This window comes from Labeo rohita, chromosome 22, assembly GCF_022985175.1.
Source record: "Labeo rohita strain BAU-BD-2019 chromosome 22, IGBB_LRoh.1.0, whole genome shotgun sequence".
NCBI classification, from domain to species: domain Eukaryota; kingdom Metazoa; phylum Chordata; class Actinopteri; order Cypriniformes; family Cyprinidae; genus Labeo; species Labeo rohita.
In genome coordinates this window covers 13,122,127-13,139,888 of record NC_066890.1, presented here as the reverse complement: position 1 = coordinate 13,139,888, position 17,762 = coordinate 13,122,127, and the positions used below count along the sequence as shown (strand labels likewise).

The 17,762-nt window shown below is 43.0% G+C and overlaps 1 protein-coding gene across 1 annotated transcript in view; it reads right to left on the bottom strand.

Annotated features, from left to right (window-relative positions):
- The window catches only part of LOC127154195 (uncharacterized), a 192,029-nt gene extending 179,747 nt beyond the window's left edge, over positions 1 to 12,282 (bottom strand). The window contains exons 1-6 of the mRNA XM_051095602.1: positions 12,245 to 12,282; positions 11,615 to 11,665; positions 11,457 to 11,489; positions 2,535 to 2,570; positions 2,016 to 2,399; positions 1,875 to 1,931 (exon numbers count right to left, since the gene is read on the bottom strand). Coding sequence (XP_050951559.1) covers positions 1,875 to 1,931; positions 2,016 to 2,399; positions 2,535 to 2,570; positions 11,457 to 11,489; positions 11,615 to 11,633 — 529 coding nt within the window. The 5' untranslated portion in view covers positions 11,634 to 11,665; positions 12,245 to 12,282. The remainder of the gene's footprint in view (positions 1 to 1,874; positions 1,932 to 2,015; positions 2,400 to 2,534; positions 2,571 to 11,456; positions 11,490 to 11,614; positions 11,666 to 12,244) is intronic.
- Positions 12,283 to 17,762: the final 5,480 nt, after the last annotated feature.

Genomic DNA, 17,762 nt, shown 5'->3' with positions numbered 1-17,762 from the left:
CATATACACAGAAACTATCCCTTTAATACTAACACTTTCTGTTTATTAAAAAACTGCTATGTCTACTGTGTTAGACTAACTGGAACTTTGTATGTTGCTTTGGATAAAATGTAATTTTAAATGTATACAGGTATACAGCAGTTGTCTCTTGTATGTAGGTATTTTTGCATGTTCTAAATTATGTACTAAACGTGTTTCCTATAATTTTATTATTCATTTAACTTGACATACAATGCTTCTGTACAGTGACTAATACTGTGGCTGTAGAATATGTTGTTAATTTTACAGAAATTGGCTGAAAATGTTGCTGTTGTTTTTATGTATTTTTCTCTGCTGTCCAAACATTTGAAACTGTAATATTTCTGGAAAATGAATGATTAAAATGTATATCTACAGCCATTGTCTTTGAATTTACGAATTTACAACATTTTTATGCAACATTTTTTGACTATTGTAGTTAATAATATCTGTATTTTAACAAAATGATTCTAGGTAGACATAAAATAAGTTCTAAATACCTTTTAATTTTTCTGTAAAAAGAAGGATTAATCCTTTAAAAAAAAGTGCTTTCTGTGTTTTTATAAATTATTTCTTAGTTATTGTACATGGAAAAATTGTAGTTTAAAAGTAAATTTCTGTAGATGGCAATTTATGGCAATTAACCTGAAAGTTGGTTGTTTTCTATGTAATTTAACATAATTTTTATATATTATCAACAATAATATACTGCAATTTAATGAGTTTTGACCATAAAGTCTATTCTGTATTTTTACAGTTTTTGCTTGTAATTTTGAGAAATGGTGATTTTCTGTAATTTAATGGAATATCTCTGGAATCCCTGCTGGCAGTCTTTTTACCGTTTTTTACAGGATTTTTTTTTTTTTTTTACAGTGCTGATTTTACTGAGTTAGATGTGTTCCTAGGTCAACATTTTTTGTTGACCCTGGAACAACATTTTAATCCAAAAATTTAATCTTGACCACATCCCTACACCTAAACCTAACCTTACCAATGAGTAATCCCTAAAATCAGAGGACATGATAAATGACACTGAAGTACAAGAACCAAACACTGATTGTAAGCCTAAACTTCACAAAAACTATAAACTGTTTTTTTTTTTTTTTTTTTTTCAAATCTGATTGGTTAATCACAATGTTGTTTCATGGTCAACAAAGATATTGATCCAGGAACATATTGTACTTGGTAAAATCAATTCTGCCAGAATGAACGTGTACATTTTTCTTATTTTGCCTAAATATTATTATTATTATTTTTTTTTTTTTTTCTTTTAGTAATACTTACATGTTTCCCAGAAGACAAAATAATTTAAATTTACTCCGATCTTCAATTCAAAAAGTTTTCACCCCCCGGCTCTTAATGCATTGTTTTTCCTTCTGAAACATCAGTGATTGTTTGAATCGTCTGTAATAGTTGCATATGAGTCCCTCAGTTGTCCTCAGTGTGAAAAGATGAACCTCAAAATCATACAGTCATTGTTGGAAAGGGTTCAAATACACAAAAACACTGGAAAACCAAAGAATTTGTGGGACCTGAAGGATTTTTCTGAAGAACAGCAGGACAAACAAGGGACTCATGAACAACTATCACTAAACAAAAAACACAGCTGTGGATCATTCAGGCAACAACACAGTATTAAGAATCAAGTGATTTAGCTTTCTTATCTACATACATACAAACAAATAAAATCTGAACAGAGCTGATTTAATGTCACTATTGTCTAAGCGGCATCTCTATTGTATAAAGTGTGAGTTGACTAGACAAGCACATTTCCTCACACATCCGTTCTAGAGTACAGATCTGCACATAAATCAGACCAGAAAATAAGTCAATAGAGACACAGTGTGTTACATTACCAGTTGAGATGGTCGCTGGTGTGACGGCTGTAGAGCTGGTGTTAACGCTGCGAACAACTGAAAGTTTGGATGAATAGTGATTAATGAAAAGAGACACACGTATCATGAATGTGTAGAAAGAGCTCATGCGAATATAATCACCTGCACAGTATGCTGAATGACAGAGAGTTGGTCTAACCAGCTCATAGACATAATAATTGTCTGGACAAGCTTTGACTTTAATGGGGTAAGACCCGTAAAAGCAGCAGTAACTGTTACCATAACCACAGACATCTCGAGTGACGACTCCATCCTGTACTGTTGGGTGTCCACTACGAATCCACAGTGGGACATTGACGCCACAGCTATACTGAGCAACACACGTGTCTGGGATCTGCGCGCTCACATTATTAATGAAGAGACGATACCAGCCGCTCCAGGTGCCATAATAGTCACACGATCTGCCTGAATCACGTGTATTATTAGCGTCTCTCCATGGATCGTCCAGCACAGCGTAGTTGTAGCAGGGGTCAACAGAGGTATATGCTGTAATTAAATAATATATATATATATATATATATATATATATATATATATAAGGCTCCAAATGCACAGAAGCTTAACACACCAATCTACAGATCTGAACATGTACAGTTAAAACACCACAGCACAATACATTACCATCTGACTCACTGACAGTTATACAGGCCAAGACATCTGAAAAGAAAAAAAAAAAAAAAAAATGAATACAAATGAATTCACATTGCAAAGGGTGCAACATGAGTAATAGCAGACAACTGACCAAATACGAACATTAAACAGCAGTGTCATGCTTTTACTTAAAGGGGAATTTAAAAAAAATAAAAATACTGATATTTTTACAACTGACAATACAAATGGCATTTCAACTGCATTTGAAAAAAAAAAAAAAAAAACTACAGTCATTTCATAGAAAATAATCATCAATATATTATTTACACTCTTTCAATTTTGAAACATCATGAGTCCGCAACTGAATTACAAAAAACAAAAACAAAAAAAAGATTATTGCTAGCCTAGCAACCACCCCAGGTACCCTAGCAACCACCCTAAGAACCACCAAAATTACCCTAGCAACTGCATAGCAACACCCGACTGGAAAACTCTAGCAACACCCTAACAAGTGCCTAGCAGTGCCCTGGAAATCACTCATGCCAACCTAGCAACCGAATGCCGAGTTTTGCCACAGCAAGAACCGCTCACATTTTCTTCAGAAAATCTACATATCTGATATAAACTCACAATTGTGAGTTATAAAGTCAGAATTGTGAGATATAAACTCACAATTTTGTGAATATATCAGTCTTTTTTCTCCTTAGAACTTGACTTTATAACGCAATTGTGAGTTTATTTTTTCACAAATTCCGAGATACAAATATAATAATACAAATAATAATTCTGAATTTATTTCTCGTAAGATGTAAACTCGTAATAATTGTTAGATAAAAAGTCAGAATTATCCTTTTAATTCCCACTGAATTTTTTTATTCAGTGGCAGAAATGGGCTTCCATACATGAGGGTGAGTAAATGAAAAAACAAAAACAAAATAATAATAATCTCATCAACACAGATGAGAGGACAGAGTTACATTAGCCATTTTAAGGCATGAAAAAGAAGAAGAAAAAAAACACATTAATGAAAAGGAACAATAATTTTTATTATCAAAGATGGGTTTAAGAGATTACATTACTGTAACACCACACCAGCAGAGGGAGCTCTTACCTAGTATTGTCTGTTACCACTCCCTCTGCTTCCTCTATGGTTACTTCCTGTTTGGCAGCCATATAAAGAGGGCCATGCCAAACAAATCCCTGTGAAGTATTGTTTTGCTGCTGTGGACTCTACCAAGCATTTTCCATTGCCTTGTTTCTTTGTCTTGTTTCATTACCATTGCCATTGTCATAGTCACTGGCTCCCTATTAAACATTGTATAGATTTTAAAATCTTGCTAATTACTTATAAAGCCCCAAATTGTTTAGCTCCTCAGTACCTGAGCGAGCTCTTGTAACATTATAGTCCCTCACGTCCGCTGCATTCTTAAAACTCTGGCAATTTGATAATACCTAGAATGGCGGTGGATCAGCACCTAGACACAACCTCTACAGCCCTGAATGTCAGCGGAGACCACATTGACTAGATGAGTCCCAGAGACTGATCCAAAGTGAAGACCTCGTCACCTAGACGGCCATCGGCTTAAGACCACGGGAACTAGATGAGTCCTCTGCATATGGCCAGAGGAGAACTGGCCCCCCGACTGAGCCTGGTTTCTCCCAAGGTTTTTTTCCCCCATTTGTCACCGATGGAGTTTTGGTTCCTTGCCGCTGTCACCTTTGGCTTGCTTAGTTGGGGACACCTTTTCTTCACACAATATTGTATTTTATTTGAACTGAACTGAGCTAGATAATGACATCATTGAATCCATTGATGAACTGCCTTTACCTGAAAATTGAGTGTTTACTGTTGCCCTCTTGCATTATTAATGCACTATTTCCTATTTAATACTGTACAGCCGCTTTGTCACAATTCTGTGTTGTTAAAGGTGGTATATAAATAAAGGTGACTTGACTTGACTTGTTTCTTTGTTATTTTCATTGTCTCTGTATGTCATGTCTGGAATTATTCAAGTCACGTCAGAGCATTCTAAGCTTGTTCACACCATGCCTGTCCAGCCAAAGCCTGCTCACATCATGTCTAGCAAGCCAGGACCCTCTTACGTCATGCCTGCTGCTCCAGGGCCTGCTCACATCATGCCTCCCACTCCAGGGCCTGCTCACATCATGCCTGCTGCTCCAGGGCCTGCTCACGTCACGCCTGCCGCCCTTCCAGAGTCTGCACCTGTCACGGCTGTCCTCCCAGAGCCAGTTCACAAGATGACCGCTCCATCTGAGTCCCCGGCCATGATGGCGGCCATGCCTGAGCCTCGCCATGCCAAGGTCATCCTACCAGAATCTCGTCCCGTTGTGGCTGCCATACACAAAGCAAGTCAAGTGATGGCTGACCCTCCAGTGCCAAGTCAAGTCACGGCAGATCTTCCTGAGTCAAGTCAAGTCACAACAGATCTTCCTAATTCAAGTTACTGCTGATCTTCATGAGTCAAGTCAAGACACAGCTGCACTCCTTGCAGAGCCTCTTCACGACATGGCTGCTATCACAGACCTTGGCAAGCCACGGCCATCATGCCGGAGCCTCGCCAGGTCTTGTCTCATCATCCAGAGCCTCGCCAGGTCCCATCTGACCTCCCGGAGTCACGTCACTTCGCAAGTGTTCATCCAGAGCCTCGTCAAATCTCAGCTGATCTCCCAGAGCCTTGTCACGTCTCTGCTGATCTCCCGGAGTCATGTCATCACTGCCATCATGATCGTCAGTGTAATGGACCAACCACTCGTGTCAGTGCAAGCTGTTGGCATTCCGGTAGTCCCCACGCTCCCAAGCCATGCCTGTAATGGTCACGGATACCATTAATGAACATGTCACGGCCAAGGAGGCCAATCATAAACTCTATGCCTGTTCTGCCACGGCCAAGAAAGTTGTCCATGAACCCTCTACCTGTCCTGTTCTGGCCAAGAAGGCTGGTCACATACCCTCTAACTGTCCAGCCACGTTCAGAGGGGCTACCCCTGAACTCTCTGCTCTGCTGTGGGGATTCCTGCTCTCCTCTGCTCTGTGGTGTTGGTCATCTGCTTCACCGTGGAGATCTTCTGAATCATCTATTCTATTGTGGGGACCTTTGCTCCTACTCTGCTATGCTGGTCGACAGCTCTGCTGGGGCTTCCTGCCTCGCCATGGCTCCCTGCTCTGCCTGCCGTGCCATGGCTCCAGGATCCATGGGATCTGACATGATGGACTTCTGCTCCAGTGTTTTACTGTCTGCCACTGCTCCGTGGCCCAGGTCGTCCGGTGTTTCACTATCTGCCACTGCTCCGCAGCCCAGGTCCTCCAGTGCTTCACTGTCTGTCACTGCTCCACGATCCAGGTCCACCTCCTCTGCATGGACCTGGCCCCCCCATCCCACCCCCTGGTCTACCTTGTTCCCACCACCCTCCAGGACTATTGTTTTTTGAGGGGAGGATTCTGTAAGGCCACGCCATGCCATCAGATGGAGCTCTTACGTCTGTTACCGCTCCCTCTGCTTCCTCTATGGTTACTTCCTGTTTGGCAGCCATATAAAGAGGGCCATGCCAAACAAACCACTGCGAAGAATTGTTTTGCTGTTGCAGACTCTACCAAGGGTTTTCCATTGTCTTGTTTCATTGCCATTGTCATAGTCATAATCTTGTTTCTTTTGTTCTTTTCATTGTCTTGTTTCATTTGTTACTTTGGTCTGCTCACTGGTATTATGACCTATTTTCCTGTTTCTGGATTATGCTTTTGTCTTGCCCTGGATATTACTGTTTGTTTGGATATTGACCCTGCCTGTTTGACCACGTTGTGTTTTAACCCTCAAAGACTGAGACAGCCGCCAGCGGCTAAAAATAACTATTGTTATTAAATATTACTTTTGAATCGCTCATCCAATCTGAATGATTTAAAAAGTACCGCAAAGCTGAGATTCAACATATTATACATACAGTGTTACTACAAAAACATAAGAAGCCGTTTCCTCCATCTCCACTATCCAAATGACCGTACAGGAGCTGTTTTGTGGTCGTGCATTGGCTGTTGTGAAAGTACTGACGTAATCACAGCCATCATCATCCCGATTTAAAATCCTGAATATTAAACATGTTTGATATGATCAGGGCGGCCCCGGTTTGTGTGAGAGCAGATCAGGAGGTGTAAGATTCGATCTGTGAATGTCTCACATTACCAGATAATCCGTGCCGAACATCGGGACCGATCGAGGTGCTTGACAAGATTTTTGCTCCGATTCTCGGGAGGGGAAAATCGGGGCAAAATCGGGCTAAAAATCCTGTAGTGTGAGCCCGGCTTTACTAACATTTGTAAACATTAGTTGATGAAACGACAATCTGTTGCGTAAGATCACGTGAGGCGCTCCCTCCATCATGATAATCTTAATATCTTGTAGTGTGCGATGCGCCACAATTTTCAAATCTTGTAGTGTGTGCATGTTTATACACACGCTCTATGCGTGGTTTGTCTGGGAGCGGAGCATGCGGCATCGGCTTTCGAGAAAGCCGATTGCCCGCATTGCAATCTTCTTCCGATGCGCACGCTCCGCTCCCGGAAGGCTCTCTTCGAGGAGGGAGCCTTCACCAGCGCTCCTCGCGGGTCTGGTCCCGCTTCCGCCGAGGCGGAGCGGGCACTGCACTCGTGGGGTTCGCAGTTGGATCTGCTGGAGGGTATGGAGACGGGTGTCCCCCTATCTTCTGCCTCACCCGGCAGATCCGCAGCCCGGTCTGCGGGATCGGAAGCCCGCACTGCGGTTTCTTCCCCCCGCGGATCGGGCTCGACGGTCCGTCTCTCATCCTCCGAGGGGGGTGAGGTCGAGATCGTCGATACACCTCAATCTGTGCAATATGAGGAGCTGCTGGAGGTTGTGACTCGTGCGGTTGAGAAGCTTAAAATAGATTGGCCCGCCGAGTCACAGGCCGAGCCTCAGAGAAGTAGACTGGATGAGAGATTTCTGCAGTCTCGGCCACCTTCAGCCCGCCAGAGCCTTCCCTTTTTTCCCGATCTCCACACCGAGGTGTCGAGATCGTGGAATTCCCCTTTCTCAGCCCGCTTGTTCATCCCCGCTTCCTATAATTATGGCAGCGTTGCGGGGCTGGATGAGCGCGGCTATAGAGCGATGCCACGGGTGGAACAGACTCTCGCCAGCTATCTGTCCCCCGGTTCGGCATCGTCTCTCAAGGCTCCGGTATTGCCGACCAAACCGCTGCGAGTCACCTCAGCGTTGGTCGGCAAGGGGTACACGGCGGCAGGTCAGGCTGGTGCGTGTCTGCACACGATGTCCGTGTTGCAGGCATACCAGGCTGACCTGCTAAAAGAGCTGGATGAGGGAGAGGAGATCAAAGATGCTGATATCGCGGAGGTTAGAAGGACCGCTGATCTTGCTCTCCGCGCCACTAAGGAGACCGCTCTGAGGCCGCTAGTTCAGGTGCTTCCTGCCGGGCAACCATTACAGGACACCGTTCTAGCGGCTCAACAAACACCAGAGGCCAGTCTCGAGAGACTGTTTCCCTTAGTAGATCATTTGGCAGCGTGGAAACTACTGCCCAATGTGTCTGCTTGGGTCCTGCGTACTGTAGAAAGAGGGTATCGAATACAGTTCGGCGCTCCTCCGCCGCCTTTTATCGGGGTCTCCCCCACCTTGGTGGGCCCCGAGCAGGGTCTGGTAATGGAACAAGAAGTAGTTTCTCTTCTGAGGAAGGAGGCCATCGAGGTGGTCCCTCCTCACGACAGGGAGTCCGGGTTCTACAGCCGGTATTTCATTGTTCCGAAGAAGGATGGGGGCCTGCGTCCCATTTTAGATCTTCGTGTTCTGAACCGCTCAGTCATGAAGCTGAAGTTCAGGATGCTTACTCTCAAGCAAGTAGTGTCACAAATCAGGTCCGAGGACTGGTTTGTGACGATAGATCTGAAAGACGCGTACTTCCATGTCTCCATCCTTCCTCAACACAGGAAGTTCCTGAGGTTTGCTTTCAGGGGCGAAGCATACCAATATCGGGTTCTTCCGTTCGGCCTAGCACTCTCCCCCCGCACTTTTACCAAGTGTGTGGATGCAGCTCTGGCTCCGCTGCGACTCCAGGGCATCCGCATACTAAACTATATCGACGACTGGTTAATCCTAGCACAGTCGGAACAGTTAGCGGCTCAGCATCGAGATGTTGTGCTCGCTCACATGAAAGAGTTGGGGCTGAGACTGAACGCCAAGAAAAGTGTGTTGTCTCCATTACAGAGAACCACTTATCTAGGTGTGGTGTGGGACTCGACCACGATGCAGGCACGGTTGTCTCCTGCTCGGATAGAGTCGATCCTTGCTGCAGTCAGGAGAGTCAAAGTAGGCCGGTCACTCACTGTCAAGCAGTTTCAACAACTGCTGGGTCTGATGGCGGCTGCGTCCAACGTGATACCTTTTGGCCTGCTGTACATGAGACCCCTACAGTGGTGGCTCAAAACCAGGGGGTTCTCCCCGAGGGGAAACCCGCTTCGCATGATCAAGGTCACGCGGCGATGCCTACGTGCCTTGGACATGTGGAGGAATCCCTGGTTCCTGTCTCAGGGGCCGGCGCTGGGAGCTCCTTGTCGCCGCGTAACGCTAGCAACAGATGCTTCCCTCACCGGTTGGGGTGCGGTCATGAGTGGCCACACCGCCCGCGGTCTGTGGAGAGGTCACCAACTCACTTGGCACATAAATTGCCTGGAGATGCTGGCCGTGTTCTAAGTGCTGAAGCACTTTCTCCCGGACCTAAGAGACCGTCATGTGTTGGTCCGCACCGACAACACATCGGTGGTCTCTTACATCAACCACCAGGGAGGTCTGCGTTCGCGCCCCTTGTACAAGCTGGCGCACCAGATCCTTGTGTGGTCCCGGGGCAAACTCCTCTCGCTGAGAGCGGTTTACTTACCGGGGTACTTAAATGTGGCAGCAGACATCCTGTCGAGACAGGGGCTGAGGCCCGGGGAATGGATGCTTCACCCCGAGGTGGTGAAGCAGATCTGGAGAGTTTTTGGTCCAGCCCAAGTGGACCTTTTTGCCACGAGGGAGAACACGCAATGTCCCCTCTGGTACTCTCTAGCTCATCCAGCTCCCCTGGGGCTGGATGCCATGGTACAGACGTGGCCGAGGCTTCGTCTGTATGCCTTTCCCCCGATCGCTCTGCTCCCGGGAGTTCTAGAGAGAGTGCGCCGGGACGGGGTGTCCCTCCTTCTAGTAGCCCCGTACTGGCCGGGCCGAGTATGGTTCTCGGACCTGATTTCTCTCCTCGACGGCTCTCCCTGGGAGATTCCCGTCAGGAGAGATCTCCTCTCACAGGCGGGGGGTACTGTGTTTCACCCTCGCCCGGAGCTGTGGAAACTTTGGGTGTGGCCCCTGAGGGGGCACATCTCTTAGCTTCCGGTCTCTCAACCGAGGTTGTTGAGACCATCCTCCAATCTAGAGCTCCCTCTACGAGGAAACTTTATGCCTTGAAGTGGAGGCTTTTCACTTCTTGGTGCGAACGCCACCAGCAGGACCCAGTTAACTGCCCAGTTGGTACAGTGCTGGAGTTCCTGCAGGATAGGCTTTCCGCAGGGTTATCCCACTCCACCCTGAAGGTCTACGTGGCGGCCATTGCGGCCTACCACGCCCCTCTCGGTGGTCTCTCTCTGTGGGTAAAGACCCCCTTGTCTCACGTTTCCTCCGCGGTGCACTGAGGCTGAGGCCTCCTGTACGTTCTCGTGTTCCCTCATGGGACTTGTCGCTGGTGCTAGAGGCTCTCTGTAGGCCTCCTTTCGAGCCTATTGAAGAGATTTCCGATCGTCACCTTACGATTAAGACAGTTTTGCTTATTGCTATTACTTCTCTTAAGAGAGTTGGGGATCTCCAGGCCCTTTCAGTGGCCCCTTCTTTTCTGGACTTTGCGCCAGGTTTGGCAAAAGCTTTTTTGCACCCTCGTTCGGGTTATATCCCTAAAGTCCCCTCCTCAGCACCACGGCCAGTCGTACTTCAGGCCTTTTGTCCTCCTCCCTTCCGGGAGCCCGACCAGCAGAAGCTAAACTGTATGTGTCCAGTTCGAGCGATGGACACGTACGTCCACAGAGCAGCCAGGTGGAGAAAATCTGATCAGCTTTTCGTTTGCTATGGTCCGGCTAAGCGTGGCTTTCCGGCTACCAAACAAACCTTAAGTCGTTGGATAGTGGATGCTATCTCTACTGCATATGAGTCCTCTGGTCTCCCTCCTCCTTTAGGGGTCAAGGCTCACTCAACCCGGAGTGTTTCGGCCTCCAAAGCTTTTCTTGAAGATGTCTCTATTCAGGACATCTGTAATGCTGCGGGATGGTCCACGCCCCTTACTTTTGTCAGGTTTTACGACCTGGACTTGCGAGTCGCTCCTGGCTCTTCTATCCTTTGTCCTAGCTCTTCCTAGGCAGGGACTCGGCTTCTGGCGGCATGGGCATCTCGTTCCCAAAGCGTTTCGACGCGGCTCGAGTTCCTGAAGGGGAACGTCTCAGGTTACGTATGTAACCCTGGTTCCCCGAGGGAACGAGACGCCGCGTCTCGAGGCCCTCATCCTGCATCCCTGCTAGCGCTGCTTTTCTCCTGAAGCTGACGCCGGTTTCCAACGCACGTGTATTTATAGCTTCCTGGTTGGTGACGTCACCCACCGTTGACGTCTCGCTCTTCCATTGGACTGATTACACATGTGATTCAGAGCACGGTCACGCTGAAGGCGTTCCCAAAGCGTTTCGACGCGGCGTCTCGTTCCCTCGGGGAACCCATTAACCTGAGACGTTTTATGTGCTGCAAATATAACAGGAGTCATGCAAATCAAATATCACAATTAAATAAGATCAACATACAGTACAAATGTTTGTGAGACTGATCAAGATACATGAAGTATAGTGCATTCATGTTTTTTTTAAAAAAAAAGTAACAAGCAAAAGTCACAGTTTATACTTACACATCATAACAGAGATCAGCATTCTTATAAAACCTGTCATTAAATATGAAGAAATAAAATCCTACATTCATCATACGACCACAGTTTTTATTATAAATGTTTTTGATTCAGTGTAAATCAACCTTTTAATGCTAATCTATTAATACATACATACTCACCTGTCTGAAAGGAAGCCATTGTTTTGACAGTCCACTGTTATTTGTCTTCATCTAAAAGACATTTCAGAAGGGTGGGGTTAATTAGCTTTGCTGTTGCCTTCAGTTTGTGTAATGTTTTTGTCAAACTCTTACACTGCATTTATATGTTAAAAATTAGTTATAAATGAAGAGAGTATGAATCATTTATTGTCATAATTGAATAAAGAATTAAAGGATTCTCTAGTAGATATTACCAGTGTCAGGGGAAACACATTACAAGTAAAGCAGTTTACGTAATCAGATTGCTTTTACTTTTTAAGTAAATTGTAAAGTAACACATTACTTCCCATAAAAAGTAATTAAGTAACAGAATTAGTTACTTTTTTATGGTGTATTGCACTACTTCGAAAAGTACCTTTTCCCAACACTGAATAATAGTCTTATAATTACAAACCGATTCCCAAAAAAACATCACACATGAAAATTGGTGTACATTTGCAAATTCTCTGAGGTAATTCATAAAGATGTATACATCCTTAAATGTGTCAAAGGACTTAAAGTAAGAGCCTAAATTGCTCAATAACTACACATGAATCAGTCTATGATCACACATCAGTACATGCTGCAGTCTGTTAAGCAGAAAAATCTTACCTGATGTGAGCTGATACACAGTGATCCTCACTCGACACAACTGACTGCTTAACTGTTAAAATATCTGTGCGTGTTGAGATGATTATAGAGAAGTTTATCAGTCCATCTGTCACACCCCTGTGGACTGTTTAGTTTGGTTTCTCCCTCTTGTGCCCATATTTGGTCGTTCCTGTTTCCTGTCCTTGTTTAGTCAACATTAGTTTTCCTTGTATCACCTGTACCTTAATTAAGTTTATCGTTATCACCTTTAAAGGTGATCGTTATCACTCTTTATAAGTTGCATTCTGTTCAGTGTTTGGGGTCCGGTCTTGTCAAAATGTATGTGTGTTTTTACCCTCGTCCTGTGGATTTATCTGTGGAGTATAATAAAGAATTTATCTTTGATTTTCGGAGATAATTTATCTTTGGTTCTCACTCTCTTTGCATGTAAGATAAAAGCAAAGCAATGGCGAGTCGTGCACCTTCACCCCAGAGTTTAAGGTATGTCAAATACAGGTACGCTGTGCATCCCTTGAGATGAATTGGAACAATGTCACATATCGATGATGGAAAGTGAAACTCTGAAGCACAAGTCAGTGTTCGGCGAGTAAAAATATATCTGTGCTAAACTTATACTTAGCTTCCAACTCGCACATTGGCGAGTAAAATCTGAAAATGTATTAGCCAGTGACATCATTTAGTTGCCCAGAGTGATATGTGAGTGATTTACTCACAGTGTAGAGGGTTGCAACTACATGATATTTAGACAGACTTAAAGAAGTTCCAGATCTATACTTGTGCTCTTATTATTTCAGTTATATTGCCTTTAATGTATATAAAGGTGCAAACAATATACTTCATGGGAGTGGGCGTGCGAGAGAGGAGGGGCTGATGTAAATAAGGCCAGGATGCCGGGCTGTTAAATCTCCAGGAAGTGCCGTGGGCCAAGGTGGATGAAGCTGCCGCCCCTCGCACCGCGGATCTCAGCGGGGAGCAAGTGCAGCCACCAGACTCCAGCCCTTACCTGAACCCTTCCTTCTCGAACACTGCCCCTCCTTCACGGAAGCCCCAGCACGACGAGGACACTAGATCCCCTGTTTATTTTGGACACTTTTTACCCACTTTTTGGACACTTCTGGTTATTTTATGTTCAGTAAAGGCCTCTCCGAGGCCTGATGTCACACCCACTGTGTCTGTCGTTTGCTCCTCTCGCCACAAACAGCCATAGCAAGATTTGTGTCAGCATATTTACAGCATCACAGGGATGTCGAAACCTACTATAAATGCTGCACATACTTTTCTACAGGATCTTTGTGAGAAGGTTGGTCATTTTCTGATCAACATAGCCTTGGACACCCTGAAAAAAATGCTGTGCTCTATTTGGATGTTGGAAAACCAAGAGAGCATCAGGGGTGTTGCAGACCAGTTTGATATGTCAAAAGGAACCCTTCAGTATATTTTTTTTGGACATTTGCAAGGTCCTTTGTACATTGAGAAATTAATACATTCTATGGCCCAAAGAGGATGAGTTTGCAAACCTGGCAAATAGCTTTCAGGACAAAACTGGCTTCCCTAGAGTCAGTGGAGCAATCAGTGGCACACATTTCCATTCCAGCACCCACACTCCATAGAAACATACATAACAACACATAAACTTACATAAACAGGAAAGGGCATGCATGTTGGAGTTCTCACATGGACTTACACATGTCTGCATCTACTGTAAATTAGAGTAATATTCCAACAAAGCTACTTTAAACATCCAGCTAACCCAGCTTCTAATTACCTGAGCCACACAATAGACATCCTTTAAATAAAGCTGTTAGCAACACTACTAAGTAACACAGTAAAAGTAGATGACAACATTGGAGCTCCTTTGTATCCAACATGGATGCTAATGTGAGGCCATTTTATGACATCACTAAGCGACTAAATGCAAACTTACAAATAAGATCCAATAATGTATAAGATTTTTATAAAAGCATGAATATATAATTTTCTTTGATTAAACTGCAGTCAACTCATCTTATGTGCTAATTCATGTTGTCAAAAAAAAAAAAAAAATTGACATGGAAAAGATTATCACCAGCAAAAAATGACACGATCAGGACCGGCTCCACATTGTGATCATCAGCCAGGAGGTCCTCCACTGATGAGAAAAAGACCCAGCTACTGGCACCACTCCCAGTCTTTTTCTTACTGTCCACTACTGTTTTGTATCTAATAATATAAACCCAGAAATAGCAAGTGTCTATAAGTGGCCCTACTCCCATAAATGCCAGTATCAAAACAAACCTGTGTTTTAACTGCGTGAACTTATTATATCATGCCACTGCTCCAAAGTCATATCCTTTTTCCACACTTCTATGTTCTTTAATAAGAAAACTAAAAGTCTTCAGCCATTTGCTTTGTCAGAGAAATTAGAAGCATTGTGTGAAACTGTCTTCATGTATGTGGTCTCCCATGGTTTTAAAATCAGTTAAGATTTGAAAATCGTCTAGTGTGCAGCCAGCATTAATGTACCTTCATGCATTTGTTGAGAGTTTGAGACTGGTGCCCACTTTGGAGCACAGGCAGGTGATGGTCCAGCAACAAACAAATTCAGTGGTGCAGGAGCCGGAGGCAAATTAAGTGGTGCAGCGGGAATGTGTAGGCCTAGTGGAAGTTGACGCACGTCAATGCAAACATCTTACCAGACTGAAAACACATCTATTTAGCCTCACATACTACTGAGTAACCCCCCTCAAATACACTGAGTGTATTTTCTTTCTCATTTTTATGTAAAGCAATTAACATTTTGTATACAATTTGGTATGTAAATAAATAAAAACAAATGCATCATCATGTTGACATGCTGTAATGTTACTATAAAACTCATGACATGTCTTCTAATATCAAATAAAATTTCAATTGTTGCATACACTGAGCTGCAGTGGACACATTTGTAAACAACTTTACTTGGACTTGCTGACATTTTTTCGACACACCCACCAAACAAGAAGCATCCATTTTGGGATCCATTTTTAGGAATCATGGCGTGTCTTTCCATTGCTACGCTGAAGATATGCAAATCTATCTGTCTGTTACCACAAACAGACTTAAATTCAAATTTTAAAAACAATGAATGCATGGAAAACACACATACAAACTGACTTTTGCTTTCTAGCAGGAATATTATATTACAATATCTAATATTATCACCTTCATTTAATCATATGTAATTCCCTATCAGGTTCTATCAGTTTTAACCCAAGAATTCCAGCTGCTGAATATTGATCATTATTATTATTTTTTCTCAGCTCTCCATGACCTGTCACTACAATCGCAACACTGACTTCTTAAAATGTATCCAGTTATGCAACTAGGTTTAAAAAATTAGCTATTATATTGTGTTGTTTATTGTTTGTGTAAACATAACAAAAGAGCATTAAACAGTACAGAAAACCTGAACTAGACCTGAATGTAAGCAAAATGCAGTCCAGTCATTCATGTGCAACCAAATACAAGCCACTGGACAATACAGACTTATTTTGAAGTTGAGACATTAAATGTTCATTAAGTGATATTTATAGATAAATTTACTACACCTGTAAAACCCTTACACTTGAAAATATACTTTGCCATACTGTATGAGGCATACAAATACTTACAATAATTAAATTTTAAAATGTGTCCTTACAGAGAAATATGAGTTAACAGAACACAACTGTGCCAGTTTAACCTTTTTATTAACTATTTAAGCTAATATGTCCATTTAGCATGGATACATGAAGCACTTTATTTATTTATTTATTTATTTATTTTTTAAGCAAGCATTTATTCCATGTTCCACTTTTATATTTAATAAACAAAAAATAAAGTTAGATAAAAAAACGGGCAACATCTCACTGTGTGATGGAGCCTAGAGAACGTAGTTTGAATATCCCTAAACTTTTTGTCTCATATTTACATCATAGTTAAGCAATATTACACACACAGTAAGTGCAGCATCACACAAGTGCAAATATACTGGTCTTATACAACAGTTCAATGAATAAGAAGTTAACAGTGTGTTATTTTAGACAGAGTGTTGTCTACTTTGCTCAGTTTTGCCAATTCAAAAGCATGCAACTTCAATGGGCCCTTCAGAATGAAGGATTTTGAAGGGTACAACTGATGGACACTTCGGGCCCCCAAGACTTTTTGCGCTGATTCTTTCCATGATGACAGTGCCTCCATGTGGTCACGGGATGATGATGCAGAAGGGCACTTCAAGAAACAGTTGTTTGGCCTCCTAGACCCTTCAACCCTTCGAAGCTCTCACTTCGGAGGGTAAACACTTTGAAGGGGTTAGGGCATAGGAATGAGCCCTTCTGAATGGAACACAGGGTCAGTCTGCTTTTACGGATACCATAGGAGTGAATGAGAAGTGCCGTAAGCTGAATCCTACCTGTCACAAAAAGTCAGTGACTTCTCTTATAAAAGAGCAGTTTTTTTTCATGGTAAACTCTAAAAATAGTTCAATTCAAAAGTATTGTTTAGTGTAAAACATGTTGAAGATTAGCAGATAGGCTGTTGATTTATTAAATTGATAAGCTGTTTCCCCTAAAAACCTATAGCGTAGTAAAGCCTCTCCTCCATTGACATCCAAAAAAAAAAAAAAAAAAAAAAAAAAAAAAAGCCAGACTGGAAGTGTTAGCTTTAGCCATTAAGCTTTTTGGCTAATGGTTGTCTTCTGTGGTTGAACACCCTGTTCTGATGACACAAGAGTTGCAACTATGGCAGCTGAGACGGCCATTCTTTGTGCTCTTTTTGAAGAATTACTGGAGGTTGGTAAAATCGGTATAAATACGTGTTTAATACTGCAAAATACACTCGATGTTACCAATCACTGCACTTGCCGTTCTGGGATTACAAATTTAAGAATCTGTTTAAAATATGCTGATCCTATGCTAGGTTCCAATAAAACAGCATGAACTGAAAAAGTTATGTATATTGTGACAGTCTAAGAGCAGGCAGCCCAGGCCCTGAGACAGTAACCTTTTGTCTTTATGCAGTTCCTGAACATCTGGCAGGTTTTCCCAAGTTAAGTGTTAATAAATAATTGTAAGCTCAAGGTACAACTGTGCCTTTTGTTTAGCACCTATGCATTTGAATGACACTTGTATGCTAAATAGGTCAAGGCTGGGAAAAATCTTTTACTGAGCTGTTTTCTTGTACCACATTTGCATGATTTGTTTATATCCTCCTCCTTCAAACCTATATACTCTGCTGTGCTGAGATTTTATCAGAGGACTTTTTGATGACTGCAGAGCCGTGCACCGAGTATCTGAATAAAGAGAAACTTCTGCTTCAAGATCCAAAACATCTCCTGGTCTCTAAGAAAAAAATTTACAACACCATCCAGAATAAAAGAGAACAGCCCGATCGAGTGAAGGGATTTGTGGACACTGTGGTTCCTAATTATTGTGATCCAACATGAGTTATGATTTATATGACCTTATTATTTTTATTGTGAGTATTAGGCTTATTATATGGTGGATCACTGTTGTTGTGCTAT